This window comes from Clinocottus analis, unplaced genomic scaffold (genome assembly GCF_023055335.1).
Source record: "Clinocottus analis isolate CAN_PGR_092001 unplaced genomic scaffold, fCliAna1.0.p SCAF_4, whole genome shotgun sequence".
NCBI classification, from domain to species: Eukaryota; Metazoa; Chordata; class Actinopteri; order Perciformes; family Cottidae; genus Clinocottus; species Clinocottus analis.
The window spans coordinates 19,915,259-19,930,607 of NW_027176153.1; the positions used below are offsets into that span (position 1 = coordinate 19,915,259).

General features: G+C 44.1%; 1 protein-coding gene across 2 annotated transcripts in view; it reads left to right on the forward strand.

The window, feature by feature from the left end:
• Positions 1 to 15,349, forward strand: part of LOC137800217 (metabotropic glutamate receptor 4-like) — a 122,396-nt gene that overhangs the window by 59,942 nt on the left and 47,105 nt on the right. For both annotated transcript variants that reach the window (XM_068597301.1, XM_068597300.1), the window contains exon 2: positions 3,202 to 3,418. In XM_068597301.1, coding sequence (XP_068453402.1) covers positions 3,202 to 3,418 — 217 coding nt within the window. The remainder of the gene's footprint in view (positions 1 to 3,201; positions 3,419 to 15,349) is intronic.

The window sequence follows — 15,349 nt, forward strand, 5'->3', positions numbered from 1 at the left end:
ATGTAGAAGGGAGAAAGGTGCTGGCTGACGCCGAGGCTTAATTAAAATGAGAAAACTTGCAAACTTGGAGGCGGGAGAGTGGAGGGGGGATCATGTGTGACTCTCAGCCGGCTGCCTTTCCCAGGTGGTAAATCAACAAGTTGTGTTGACATGTGCACGTCAGAACCCGTCGCCCCCCCCCCCCCCCCCCCCTCCCCCGTCTCCCTCGACACTGATGTAATTTAGTGCTCACAGTTCACGAGGCAGAGCAATTTGCACAAGCGTTTCTGGCTCTTTGCGAGCCGACCGATGCGGAAAATGCTGCAAACGCGCGGCGCGGTGCGGCGGCCCGAGACGACCGAGAAGCCGTCAGCATGCACATGGTCCATTAGTACACACAAGATATCCTTTTCATGCCCTTTTCCCCCCTCGAAGGGGGGAATCAAGTTAACCTTTAGGGAACCGTGCGCGCAAAATCCTCCCGCTCCAATTTTAAGGCCCTGCATGCCCCATTCAGACAATCTTTTGTTGGAAAATACGTCATTTTTCATTTTTGAATCGAACGACACAGTTTTTTGACTGAAACTCCTTCGTAACAGGCCACGGCTTTGTTTTATTGTGATTTATGTTGCAGATTATGATTCTTTAGGTCCTAATCTTTCCAAAAAGGTGTCTCGTTGACCGCGACAGGAGGCATTTTTGGGGAATCTGGCTCATATCATGCTGGATGTTCATAGTTACGATCAAAATATATTTTAAACGTAATTTTTTTTGTAGATATGCATTTTTTTCCCAAGACTTTGCTTAACAAATACATACAATAAACACAAGTATTTGAATTATTTGGGGTTCTATGACTGAAACACAAGGGAAAACCCTCAAACAGGAAAAAAGAGGCCCAGAGACCACATTGGGATATGTTTTACACTAGTTGACTGAATGTTGTGCACCAGGCTTTAACAGGAGGATCCTTGTTGTCTGTGTGGAGTTACACGGGTTGGTAGGAGCTGTGGGTCTCGGGTACAGATCGAACAGCTGTGCCCTGAACACGGGCGTGACCCCTTTGAAGGCCCTCGCTGTGTGATCTGAGGCACAGGGCACGGGGCCGCAGTGGCTGGAGTAAATATTTGTAAAGTGTTGGTGGGTAAAGTTTACTTTGATGTAGGATCGCGGGATGTGACGGAACTTTTTATTTTTCCCCCACATGACTTTTTATTGAAAATTCAGTTTTCTTAGCTGGAATAAATCCACGGTTTGAATTGATTTCAAAGTGATGAACGGCGTCGCGTTCAGATTGGCACCGACCTCCATCTCCAAGAGGTGACGGTATTTGTCAAAAATCCCCAAAGCGTCTCCGAGGTACCATGACAAATGGTATTTTGGAAAGGATGAACAGCGTTTCATTCAAGTGTCAGTCATGAGATGAGAAGGCAAAGTCCTTATTTATCTTTGAACATTTCATTGAAAGAATTCAGAAAAAAAAAAAATATGGCATGGGAGTGAGTTGGCTGTGCTAACTGTAAATATTTGGAAATGTCCAGATGATTCCAAAAACTACATCATTCCACAGTGTGCCATAAAGTTTTTCTGACGATGGTTATTTGCCAATATTCAGTAAAATATGCGATCAGGACATCATAAATCAGTATAACAATTTAAAAGGATGAAAATGTATAGTTTTTGATGGTTTACATATTTTGATTCGCTGTAAAATTCAACAACGAAGCAATCTGTATCTGCCAATATGGATCATCAATAATCGGCAATTGGTATCCAGGTAATCGTGGTCCGTCTTTTCTTTTGTGCGGATCATTAAAAGATGTTCACCCGCTGACTCACCCGCAGTCAAGCTCTGTTCTGCTTTAAAGCAGCTGTGACTCAGCCTTCTACAGCGACTGCATGAATTCATCAACCCCCCCAAAAAAAGCATCAGCATGAAAAGTCCATATATATCAAAATGTCCATATTTGAAGTTAAACCATGAAACACATTAGTGAAGGTCATAAAATCTGGTCAGTTGACTTCCAAACTGTGCAGCACAGAAGCCATAAGAAGATCCCAGAAGCTATGATTGCTATAAATCAGAAATAACTTGAGCAAGCAAAAATTGAGATTCCATACCAACTCAAACTACTTTCCCTTTCGTCAAACCCCCACTGACACCCACGAACATCCGCCTTCAGTGGAAAAGGTTACAGTGACTCTGCAGTAGTCACAGCTTTTTATCGGCTCCAGTGATGGTCACATGACAGAGTGGACATTTTCTGCCTCTTTTTTTCTGATGCTATGTGATGTTGAAATTGGATTTGGACGGTTAAAACATGTACAAAAAAATACAATTTAAACGCTTTTCCAAACCTAAATTTACCTCGCTGATCATCAAACTTCATTCAAGCTCGACACAAACTAAATAAAAGCAGAAGAAACACCAGGAATAGAAAAGCAGCGAGGCAGCAGCACGGCACACTCGCGAGGGAAAAGGATGTAAAAAACAGAGCAAAACTGTGTTGGTGCTAACGTTGTTGGAAAAAGGAAAAAGTTCCTCCGTCTTTCAGAAGCAGGAGACTAACTATCAAAGCATAACTCTGGAGAAAAAAAAGCTGGTTTTAATGTATTTATTTAATCCAAATAGAAAAATAGGAGTATCAATTCATAACGATATCAAGATCATTTTAAACAGTTCCAATCACTTTAATTGACTTCCAATATGTTCCATCACATCAGCTTCTCTCTCAACAGTTGACCTCACTTATTTCTAACTGTTGCAGGTAGCACGATAATGTAAAATCATACGTATGGTTTTCTACCCTTTCACTCAAGGCTTTGTGATTTCTGACAAGAACACAAGGTATTAATGACGCTCCGCCGGCAGATCATTCTGTGCTTTTATGTTCCTTCAAACTTCACATTATGTCAGAGACAAGTGTGAATTCCACAGCAGCTTAGTGTTGCTCGACTGGTGGGGAAGGCGTATTTTAGCTGCAGCTAAGCCCGTGATGATCAGGACTATTTAAAGCTACAGCGCGCCAACTGTGGAGGGAGAATAACAACCGAGCAGCACTTCAGCAGATGTTAGGTATCATATTATCGTCATGCGTTTGTGCATGAAGCGGCAAAGACGCTCCAGCTGCACATGTGATGGATTCCCACAAAAGGACATTATTCACACATTTCACAATGTGTGACCCCCCATCTCTCTCTTTCTCTCTTCCTCTCCCTCAGATCCCTCAAGTGAGCTACGCCTCCACAGCTCCGGAACTGAGCGATAACACCCGCTACGACTTCTTCTCCCGGGTGGTGCCGCCAGACACCTACCAGGCCCAGGCCATGGTGGACATCGTCAAGGCCATGAGCTGGAACTACGTCTCCACGGTGGCCTCCGAGGGGAACTACGGAGAAAGTGGCGTTGATGCGTTTATTCAAAAGTCCAGAGAGGACGGTGAGTCTGTCTGCAAACGTCCCCTTCAAGCATCTCGCGGTTCAATTCAGTTTCTTTTGTATGGCCCAAAATCACAAATACGAGATTTGCCTCGAAGGGGCTTTACAATTCGTACACATAACAGATTAACAGGAAAAACTCCCCAAATGAAGATAGTAAAAACCCTTTCACAGGGAAAAAAGGAAAGAAACCTTCAGGAGTGCAACAGAGGAGGATCTCTCTACCTGGATGGACAGAATCAATAGATGTCATGTGACCAGAATGAGCAACGTAACAGAGTTACAGCACATCACATGATATAATGAGGAGTATATGCATGGTACACGATCCAAATAGCCACAGCCCATGTCAGCGGAAGAGGGAGAGAGGAGGGGCATCAGCAGGGCCATGGCCACCGAGGCGGGACCTGCTCCAGACACAGCCATGATCCATGGCGGGAGAGGAGGGGGGTGGGGAGGGCAAGGCCAGCTCCAGACAGTCACGGTTCATCGTAGCATGCAGTGTGTCTTGACTGTTGAAATCATTTTGAGAGCCAACGAGAGGGGTTTCCCCTATTATCTTTAAACAGGAGGCGACTTGCAACATTATTAATTTCAGAAATCCACTTTTTGAGGTTGGTGCTACACCAGACTTTTATGCGACAGCTGTTATTTCGAGAGAAGCATAGCGTGTTTGGTGCTAAAGGATCCTGTGCTTCTATATGTCGGATTTCAAACTATTTCCCTTATGTAACGGTTCCTCTTGTGCTGAGAGAACACCTATACTCTGAAATAGGAGCTAACAAAGTCACTCAAAACGACATTCTCATAACGACCATCATTCCTTTTTCTTACGGTGCTGACACAATACAAATGGGGTTTGTTCGAACTTCTTTAACTATGAAAAAGTCTCAAAAACACCTTATGATGCAGTAGTTCTATCAAATAACTCTAAAGTCAACAATGGCAATAATGCAAAGTAACTAAATATATGACTACAACAAGAACTTGTACATGCTCAGTGCGTGATGACTCAATAAAATAAAATGGAGGGAGCTCCTGTTTTAAATTATTCATGTGGTAGAAGAAAAGTCGTGTACCAGAAGCTGAAGTCCTGAGGCCGATCGCTTCTGTTGCACTACCAAGACAGCATGCAAAGACAAGTATTATTCACCTTATGAAGTTCCAGATATGTCAATGTTTACTAAATCAGAGACCTTTGGGCTCTGCTGAAGTCTAAATGACTTTGCGCTAAGCTCCTGACTCCGGTCTTCAGGGGCATGTTCGTAGCCGCTACATCCCGGAGCATCGAGGCGTCGTTACAAGTATCGAGACGCATTGACAGTGTGAACGCGACGAGGCTGCCGAGCTCGCCCCGGACGGGACGGCAGCGTACAGTGTCGGGAATACAGTCAGTTTGGCTGCTGGGAGCCGCCGGACGCTCGATCAGTCCGACCCCTGACCCTCTCTGGAGCCGAGCGTAATCACTACCGACACGTCCAGTACTCTCTGTGCCACTGCGTCCATTTCTTTCCTGCCAGGACGTCGTGGAGAAGCACCAGCAGCAGATTACTGGAGGGGAGAGAGAGAGAGAGAGAGAGAGAGAGAGAGAGAGAGAGCCCTCCAGTCTGTGCAGCTCAGCTGCCTATTTGCCCAACAGCTCATGCAAAAGGGACACAAAACCCAACATGACAGTTTCAATATGATTTGAGCTTTTACTACTTTAAAAAAAGAGACAGAAAAATGAAACAATCCCCCCCCCCCCCCCCCCCGCCCAACTACTCTTAAAGATACTGGTGTTTAATGCAAATTTAAGGCCTAACTTAAGCATATGGATTTCAGTGAAACAAAAAATCGGTTTAAATCGTTGCTTTGTGGGAATAAAGAAGCAGATTGTTACGGACGTCTGTGAAAGGTAGAAATAGAATATAAAATAATCGAGTCGAAAACCATAAACTAATGTAAACAATTCAGATTTTTTCTTTTAAACATCAAAAATAGGACTCAAAATGAGATAAGTGAGGTATTTAAAACCATTGTTCTGCCATAGAGGTTGTATTTATACAATGTGTTTCAGGGATAAACACTTTTTTTTTGGACTATGAAAAGGATAACCTGCTGCGCGTCGATGTTTCTAGATCTGTTGTTTTCTAATGACTCCCTCTGAGCACAGCTGTAGAATCCCTAAAGGTGCTTTCAAGTCACTCAGCACTGCCTTTCATTAAATCAAGCCCGAACTCATGAATGCTTAAAGCGCTGCAAACTTCTCCTAATTCCACCGCGTCTGTGTCTCGCCACAGAGATCTGATACTTTCTAAGAGTTCAGATCTTAGTTGCAAACGTTTTGTAAGCATCCAGCGGGGAACATCCGCTCGTTGCGTGGTGTCGGTTATGTATTTTTAACACGGAGATGTGTTTGGTATGTTGTGTTGGGATGAAACCAATCTTCTGGGGGCCTCAGTACTCTGCAAATTGATTCTTGGATTCATTTAGAAAATAACCTCAAAAGGCAGAGCCTCAAAATACAGCCGCTGTTCACGTCGGTGGTGCAGACTGAATTGGACGTAGTTTTACTGTTTCATGTCCTGGCGTAGTGTTTACCTGACTGAGTTATAATCTAACTGCTATTTGAGGCTATCAAGGTGAAAGATCGTGCAGAAAACACAGATCTACAACATCACATTTTGATTTAAGTCAATAGAGGTAACTAGCAGTGGGGCAGTGTTTTATACTACACAATACAATTTAGTTTGTGTTACATTAGGTGCCCACATGAGGAGTAAAGAAGCAAACAAATGCAGGGAACGTACGAGTGATGGCGAGCTGATGGTTTGGGTCGTTTAAAGTCATATTTTACAGCTTTCCCTATTGTGCAAATCCCGTCAGAGTTAACGAGTTGAATGTGTAAAGTACATTAAAAAAGCAAATGTCTTTCTGATGCAGACTAAAGAGGCAAACAGGCAGTGATGTGTAACGGACAGTAATCTATTGTTCACATGTTGTCAAAGTACAGCAGAGCGGCTGCAGGGCGTGTTCGACTGCAACCTCAGCTTGAGTTTGCAAATGACAGAAGTCTCTCCCCCCCCCCCCCCCCCCCCCGTCCCTCCTCCGTCTGGTTTGATCAACAGTTCCTAAATGTCACGACGACTAAAGCCGTGCCAAGTCAAACATCACCGCGAGAAGAGGAGGCTTCTAGTTTTAAAAAGCCTCGGCGGCACAGAGGGTCAAACCGCCGTCTTTATAGACAACTGACGGGGCGGCAGACAGTCTCAGGCTTTATTCAAACAGAGCGAGGATCAGCAGAGGACCTCGAGGGATTTAGAAATTAACCCCAACCTCTGGGGATAAGCAGAGCCGGTATTTTACTAAAATGTCCTCGCAGTACCTCCAGCGTATTATGTCAGGACTCTGCGCAACGTTGGCTAATGTTAAATGTGCTTTTACAGATGATGTTATATTTGAGTTCATTTAATACTCACAAAAAACATGCAAATTGGTCTGTATGTTGTAAACTGCACTCTTTTAACCCATGGAACTAATGTTGGCTCCAGGCCTCCTTTTCTCCTGTGTTTGAGTCATCCTAGGAACCCCAAATTAATTCCAATACTTGTGTTTATTGTATGTATTTGTTCAGCAAATTCTTCAGAAAAAAATGTGTATCTGCAAAAAAAAAAAAAAATCACTTTTAAAAAAGGCCTCCTGCAGCGGTCAATAAGACACCTTTTTGGCAAGATCAGGACCGAAAGAATTGCAATCTGCAACAACAATCACAATAAAACAAAGCACTGGTCTGTTACGAAGGAGTTTCAGTCAAAAAAACTGTGTCGTTCGGGTCAAAAATGGAAAAATTACGTATTTTATGCTTAAAGATTGTCTAAATGGGGCATGCTGGGACTTAAAATTGGAGCGAGGTGGATTTTCACACACAGCTTCCAAAAGGTTAACCGCTATAAAACAGAAACGCCCCCCCCCCCCCCCCCCCGATCAGATCATCAGCTGTTTGGCCTGACTCGCTTTGCGTTTTTTGGGGCGTTTTTTTTTTTTTGGTGGGGGGGGGGCGTCCGCTCCTTTTTTGCGACGCTAAAAAGCATCTTCACCCTCCTCTCCTCTTCGCGCCGAAGTACACCGTTTGATTCCCAGGGCCCTCCCTCCCCATTCAGACTTTGATTGATTGTACGACGGGGGACACTGAGGACGGGCAGGCTGCTCTGTCAAAACCAAAAACCACAGGTATTTGGCTGCTAAATGGGTTCTGCGGTTGTCGACTCACATAATAAAACAGCCGGATGAGAACCGGCCAAATGTTCTATCTCATTAACCAGCCAAAGGGCCGTGCTGAGCGGCCGCCTCGCCCTCCTAATGTCACAGTGGTCCTGTTTTTTTACTGTGCGGGAAATTGATTCATGCTTCGAATGGGAGACGGCGTGCGTGCTGAAGTAGCAAGAGAACTACGTACATAGATTTAGTTCATCAAAATGAAGGATCGGACAGATGTGTGGCATCATCGTTAAAGTTATTTCCTTGGAGGGAAAGTGAGAAGAATCCCAGCATTACACTTTAAGGATTTTGTGCTTTATTTGTTTTTGGAGGCCGAGACGCTTTGTCCTCATGGAGAAACAGATGTGTTGACCCACGCAGCGCATGCTCGAGAGATCCCAACGTCAACACGCTGCAGCTGCTGTTTTTCTTTTCTTTTGCCAGCACAATCCTAAAATGTGGTCTCGAGCTCATGAATGAAGGGTATGGCTTTTTTTTAAATGTATTTATTTGGCCTTCTCTTGACAGCGTCCAGCAGTTTAATGTTTCTCTTTAAGGCGAGCTGGAGGGCAAATGTAAAAATGTCTCCATCAATGTGAAAAAAAAAGCAGCAAAAAAAATACATTAAAAAAGAGCCAGACATTTAAATATCCATTTAGTTTTAGCTTCTGTCCATTTGCTTCCATGAAAGAGAATATAATGAAACAGTCTTTGACGTTCCACAGCCCGACTTAGAGATGAATGTTTTTAATATGATATTTTTGGTGAAATAAACATTTATTTCAACACTATTAGTGTGTGTTGGATGTCAGATGATGGTCCTGCCGGCCAGAGACTCTCTGAGGTCATTCGCAGCTCTCTGGGCTTTCAAGTGTAGACCGAATTAAACTGGAAGTGGTCTTCGGCCTGACCGGCTGGACTCGAGTATCGGTACCGCAGAGCGGAAACAGTTTGACTCGGGGGGCCGTCGACATCTGAGAGGAGGTGGAGAATAACCTCTCGAGTTCTGTGAGAAGAAGCGTGAACTCCAGATGGAAAGAGTAAGAAAGACAATTGAGGGGGACTTGCATGTTTCTGCTGAGGGGATCTCGTATTTTGTGCTTTTGGTCTCAGAGGATGAGGGAAAAGATTTTTTTTTTTAATGCTTTAAAAATTATGAAACGGCAGTTTTGTTTCCTCTAAATACGACTTTCTTGTTGCAGCCACTGTGGGAAACAGGTGTAACCATGAATGTTTCAGCTCAAAATGAAGACGATGCGGTCGACGATACAGATGTTAGATGCTATTACAAAATGTGAGCGATCTTGAATTCGACTGTAACCGATTGTTTTGTTTCCTTCGCTGGTGACGAATCCGACATCACAATGCAGGGATGCGTTAGCGTCGACATACGCCATTAACATTATGATCACGTTTTGGGGGTTTCCATCTAAAAGCTGCCTGCGACTTTCTTGGCTTTGGTTGACTTCTGCGTTTGTCCTGGATAAGAAATAATCTTATTTTCTGTGACTCCTGTGGATATTTTGCCTGCAGTAAGTGTAGAGTGTGGTACTGTGGAAGATGTGCCATCTGCTATGAGGAGAAGAAAGAAAGCTTTCTGAAAGTCTGGATTTCATTTGTTTGTGAAGTAACACATCCGTGGATCTCATATTAAGAATTCATCCATAACATGATACAATGCATGCAGCACACAGCCAGGTGTGTCTTCAACAACTGTGTGATTCAACGAATACAACACACACGCGGCTAACACCCCGTCGAAACTACGAAAGCATCAGGTGTATGTCTCCTGCATGTTGCACACAACGGATACACAACCCAAAGCAAAAGGTAAACTCACCCAGCAGGCCAGGCACAAGCCGTGTGTGTGCCGCTAGCTGTTAGCGGCTAGCCAAACACACCACCCCAACACCAGAACGGTGTGCAAACGGTTTCAGCCCCCCGTTGTTTCTTTGGGCACGGAGCGGCGGCTGGGGGGGGGGGGGGGGGGCGGTCGCCGATGCTCTCCGCTGTGTTATCAGCAGTGGCCCCTACAGCTGGGGGCCAGTACAGAACAAGCTTAAAGACAAAGCGTGAGTCATACCACACGTGCTGCGTCCTTGACCGTGCGGCCCGTTATCGACTCTCCAAAAAACATCGTGCACTTTTCTGCAGCAGAGAGGCGAGATTAGCCGCGGACAAAACACAGAGGTGTACGCTCTCTCTTTCCCGCCCTCTCTCTCTCTCTCTCTCTCTCTCTTACTCAGTCAGTCACGGTTGCACAACTCACGCCGTCACAGTCGCTCTCAGTCACAGACGCACACGCGGGCACGCACAAGGGAACAATCGCATGATCCTCCCGGAGATAATTACGCCTGACATATTGCCATTTGATGATGACACCATTCAGCAAGCAACAACAAAAAAAAATCCAGGGGCTGACACACATGCAGGACGAACGCACACAGGTTCTGTGTACGTGAGGCTCGCGTGGTCTGACGTTAAACATTCATGCCTCTCTTCCCTCGTCTGCGTCTTCGCCGATGAGACCGTGTGTGTTTTGACTGGATGTGCCGTTTCCTCTTCCAGTGAGATCAAACTAGCCAAGAAGAAGAAGAAAACGCGTTCTTCCTCTGAATGTATGTCATTTGTAATTGGGGGGAATGGATTCGTTCCACGGCTAATCTTGCATCCAGCAAAGTGCACAATGTTTTGGGTGGCCAGTTAATGGCTGCGTACTGAGGGACCCACTGTGAGTGCATTCTTTCTCACAACACCGTTTTATTGCCTGTTTTATACGTCCACTGACTCTGTACACGACGCACTCGGTACTCTTCTAACCGACCCGCGGACGATCGGGGCCACTGGGTGCGTCACCGACACTCTGGTACCAGACTGGAGACTCACCTGTATTGTTTTGCACCTTTATTGTTTTGCACCTTTATTGTTTTGCTGTGTTTTTGATCCAGATTGCGTGATGTGTTTAATGCGATGACTTTGACCGATTGCCTGCATTCATTGCTGCTTGACTTTGGTTTGAGTGAAGTGTGTTTAGATGGATGGATGGATGGATGGATACTTTATTAATCCCCACGGGGAAATTTGTTGTCAGAGTTACACTTTACAGACACCAAATGAAATAAACTAAACCCACAAAATAAAATATAAGAACAGGGATGAAAGCTATATACAACAATTTAAAATGAAAAATATATATATATATTTATATATATGTATATAAATTATATATACACAATAGAATACAATAGCTGTGCAGTGTATTTAAGGACAATAATTGAAGTTTAAAGAAGAACATAATGCAAGTTTGAACAGCCTCAGAGCACGTTGTTGTCTGTGTTCCTCCCATCACTTCATACCACACAGCTTGTGGAAGACACACCTGGCAGACGTCTGCACTCCTTCCTCCAGTTTCCTCTGCAGTTGCAGGACCGCCGCTGAAACCGCTCCATCTTTTGAGACGGAGGAGCCGTTCTCAAAAAAAGCTGCAGTTTCATTTGGGTCATTCTCATTGCGCGGCATCCATCACGCCGCCCCTCGGGAACGAGGCTGGAGTGTCATTATGGAAGATGATTACAAGAAAAGAGCGATAAAACGCGTTTTCAGTATGATGACTCGCTGTTGTCAAACCTTGAAACGCAAGACTGTCCTTGATGCACAAGTCTTTTGCTCCCTCAGTGGATTTCTTTCTGTTTGTGCCTCCAGTGTCCCTATTAGAGAGTAAGCGCCTCTGTGGAGATGAGGGGCCATTTTTTTTTTCTCACCTTGTAAAAAGTTGCGTAATATTCTTGTCTATTTTCTCCAGTGGATATTGCACACTGATTATATCCCCGTATGTCATCAAATCCAGTGGATTTAGTGGTATTTACAGACTCAGGTGGTGACACACTTTTGTATCTCATCACGTCCAATGAAATCCGAGCGCAACTCTTTCTTTTCTTGGCGTCTTCTTGCCTGAAATCTCACACTTGCTGGATGGATAATTTCAAATCACAATTAATCAGACCTTTTCCTTTTCTTAAATGACAGTGGAAGTAGAGGAGGAGAGGGATGGCAAAAGCTTGCACGGGGATGACAGGGAGATTATGCAAATGTGAGAAATGAGGGTTGCGTTCTGTACCCTTTGTCACGAGGGAAATGTCAAGAGGAATGACTGGAATATTCATTAACCTGAAACGCCTGGCGGAAAAAAAAAAGAAGAGCTTCTCGGCAAAAGACGTTTCCGTAAAATATATTTTAAATGTGTTGTGTGCTTGACGCCTTATTCTGCAAAGATGAAAGAAATTAGCAGGACAATTCAATAAATGAGGTGCTGGCATTATGCAAATGTTTGGCTGTCGAACGTCCCAGCTCGTTCTAATTACACTTTGTGTGTGCGAAAGAAAGAAAGGAAGGGAAGAGGAGAACAGAGGGAGGAGGAGAGGAGTTCATGTCCCCTTGGCTCAACATGTCAAACACAGGAAATCCCTGTCAGGGCTCACACAGCTGCTCCTCCTGCTTCAGGCCTCATTGAGTCCTGATAAATGCCGCGTTTGGCTTCCGAGCGTCAAGAGGAACATTGGGACGAGAGGCGAATCTGCTGTGACTGCGCAACCACCTGTAACTTTGTGTATTTTCACCCATCAGCCCCTCGCGGTTGTTCGCCCGCTGGCATCGCTCACGCCGCTGCACATCCGTCCGGCGGCGGGGAGACGGCTGTAAGCATGCGGGGGCGCCGCTGAGCTCGCGGAGCAGCGCGGGAGCCGTACGCGTTGCTATGTTGTGATTCGAGAAGAAAGCTGAAAGAATTCAGACGCGCCAGAAGACGAGGCTAACATCCGAACGAGCATTTTGTCCGAAAGGCTTGTGGGAATCTAACAAAGCAATCCATGTCCTTGTAAACCTATTTCTACCCGTAGTCGGTGGACTTTTTTTGAAGGCAGAGGCTTCCCTGAAGAGAAGATGGTTCTGCTTCTGGGTCGTAGAGCACCAGCAGAAGCTCCTGAAGATTTAAAGCCGTAGCACGCAAACATCCAACAATGTTTTCCCATAGAACAAGTAACTCTTCTATTTTTGAACCGAACAATACGGTTTTTTTTTTACTAAACACCTTCCCAAAATGTCAAAGCTTTGTGTTTTGCAGTGCTTTTTTTTGCACATTTGGATTCTTTAGGTCCTAACCTTTCCAAAAAGGTGTGTTATTAGTATGTGGGATGTTGTTAAGGCCCTGAACTATGGAGTTGGAAAAACTCAGGGACCACTCGAGGACGAATTTCTGGCAAATCTTGCTCTCAGAATCATGCTGGATGTATTATATATATATATATATATATATATATATATATATATATATATATATATATATATATATATATACATATACACACACACATTATTAGTATTAGTACTCGTTTGGCGTTCATATGATCACTTGAACACGGGGAACAAGAGGTACTTGTCATATATGGCACTTTGGTTTTCCCATAGAAAAGAGGTCATTTACTAAACCAGAACATTCGGACTGGATTTCCTCTTTTTCTCTCTCCACTTCAGGTACATTGTTATGCCGCCTTGCCCATTTAGCTCTTTTCCATTTTCCACTGTTCATTACCTTGTTTGATTAGTAGTTTGCAGCATTTCGCAAACGGTTTCATGTCTTTCAAACTGTCACAGCTACACTTCCCGGAGACTGCTTTATGTTCCTCGCAACCACCTGGATTCGTGGTACCTCAGACAGTTTGGAACTCAATGAAGGGTTGCAGCTGCAGGTGTGCAGAGAGAGAGAACGATTGTCAAGACTCTGCACAGATCTCCCATTTGCATAATGTGCTTTATCTCAATCATGTCACAGATACTTGGCAAAACTCCCCGTTTAGAACACAACACTCAAATCTGTGGGTTTGGTTGATGGAGCAGAACTTTTCTCAGTTATTCTCTCTCATCCTCTTGTTTGCATTGAGGATTTGCTTGACAGTCTTGTGCAGCAGTCGACACAATCGTGTCTCCAGCTGTTCTAAAAATATTTTGCCTTGAAGCCACTATTCTGCCAGCATGAACATTTCACAAAGCGTAGCATGCGCGTACGTATTGTTCAGTAGAGTTTCTTGGAGAAGAGGTCGCTGCAGGAGGCTGTCCTGGGGCCGGCCAGTGGCAGTGTTAAAGGTGAAGACACTTTATCACAGGGAGATGATCCTTCAAATGGTGGCATCCTGTGAACCTTGGTCCAGTCTGATGATGCAGCACATTTTATAGAATCTGCAGCATTTCCTAATAAATGCATTTGAAACATACTTGAAATACATTTCTGAGAGTATTTTGTTAATGTCCAGTGACTTTTCACTGGTGTTCTCAGTTAGAGCTCTCAGGTTTCCAGAGAGTTGCACATCCAGTTCGTTTGAAGATGTCTCCCTGCCAACAGTACGTCAGTGTGTTTGATTGACATTGAAAACCATATATATATGGTTTTGGATCGGATATATTTGGATGTGTATATATACACACATATACATATTGAGCATAATATTGTCTATATGACAAAGAAAAACATCTCATACTCAAATTTGAGAAACCAAAACCAGCTAATCTCTGAATTAATCGTATAAGTACTGCAGCTCCACTCTGCGTCTGCAGGTTATTATGACGAGTGCAGCAAAGCCAAGAAGCTATTGTGGAGGAATATGCTTTATATAATCCTGCTGGTGTCACAATCATACATATATGGAGGGAGATGTTGTCGTACTTTGTCGTACTGAAGTTCACTGTGCCGGGAGTAAGGTTAAAGTGTCGGGCTAATGAATAGCAGCTGCAAAACCAGAACACTTCTTCCTTGAGGAATGAGAACAACACATATTTTGGCTAAAGGCCACGGGATGATACGGAGGTCAGAGGACGGGAGCCCCGTTCCATGTGACTTGGCATCAACACAGCGTTTTGATCCAAAAACCCTGAAAACGCCTGAGTTTACTCACTCGAGTTTATGTGGTTAACACCTTTTGAAATTCCTATCCTAAATTATGATCAATTAAAGCAGATAATTTATTTGAAATAAATAAATAAAATACAATATATATTTTTTTTAAATATATCTATACACATCTTCCATAAAGATACATTTCATTCACACCTGTAATTCTCAAATATTCTTTTATAAATAATCCTTTGGAAAACCAAAAAGTTCTTGGTTTTTAGCGTTGTTCCGTCCTGTAACTCCTACAATAGAAATAAATCTCACCAAGTGAGACGTGCGCCTGACGGCCGGCTGCAGCGAGCGCTTCACCTGACGAGACGCCGTCATTAACGTTGGCTTTGAGGAAGCAGTTTGCAGTGTTACACTCTTCAGCTGTGAGGGTTCACAACATGTTCGTCTTAAGAGCTTTTGCTGATTCTCCTTGGTAAGAGGAAAGGCCCATGGTTGTCAGGTGAATCATTTCACCACGGTGCAGAAAAGCTCATTTCACAGCGCTTAGAGGCCTGTCTTTGACTTATAAATCATTTGCAGCGAGAAGGAAAATGTCATTCAGTCATTTTGTAATCTAATTTATAGTTCCCTCAGAACCTGTTGTCATGGGCCTCTAACTATAAAGCGAGGCGTCCCTCTCTGTCTGTGTGGTTTTTTTTTTGTGCATATCTTGAGAACAGCTGATCCAATTTACTTCACATTTTGCAGGTGTACTGTCGGGCACCCCGTCGAGTGCGTTGCCGAATTTGGTGCAATTTGGAC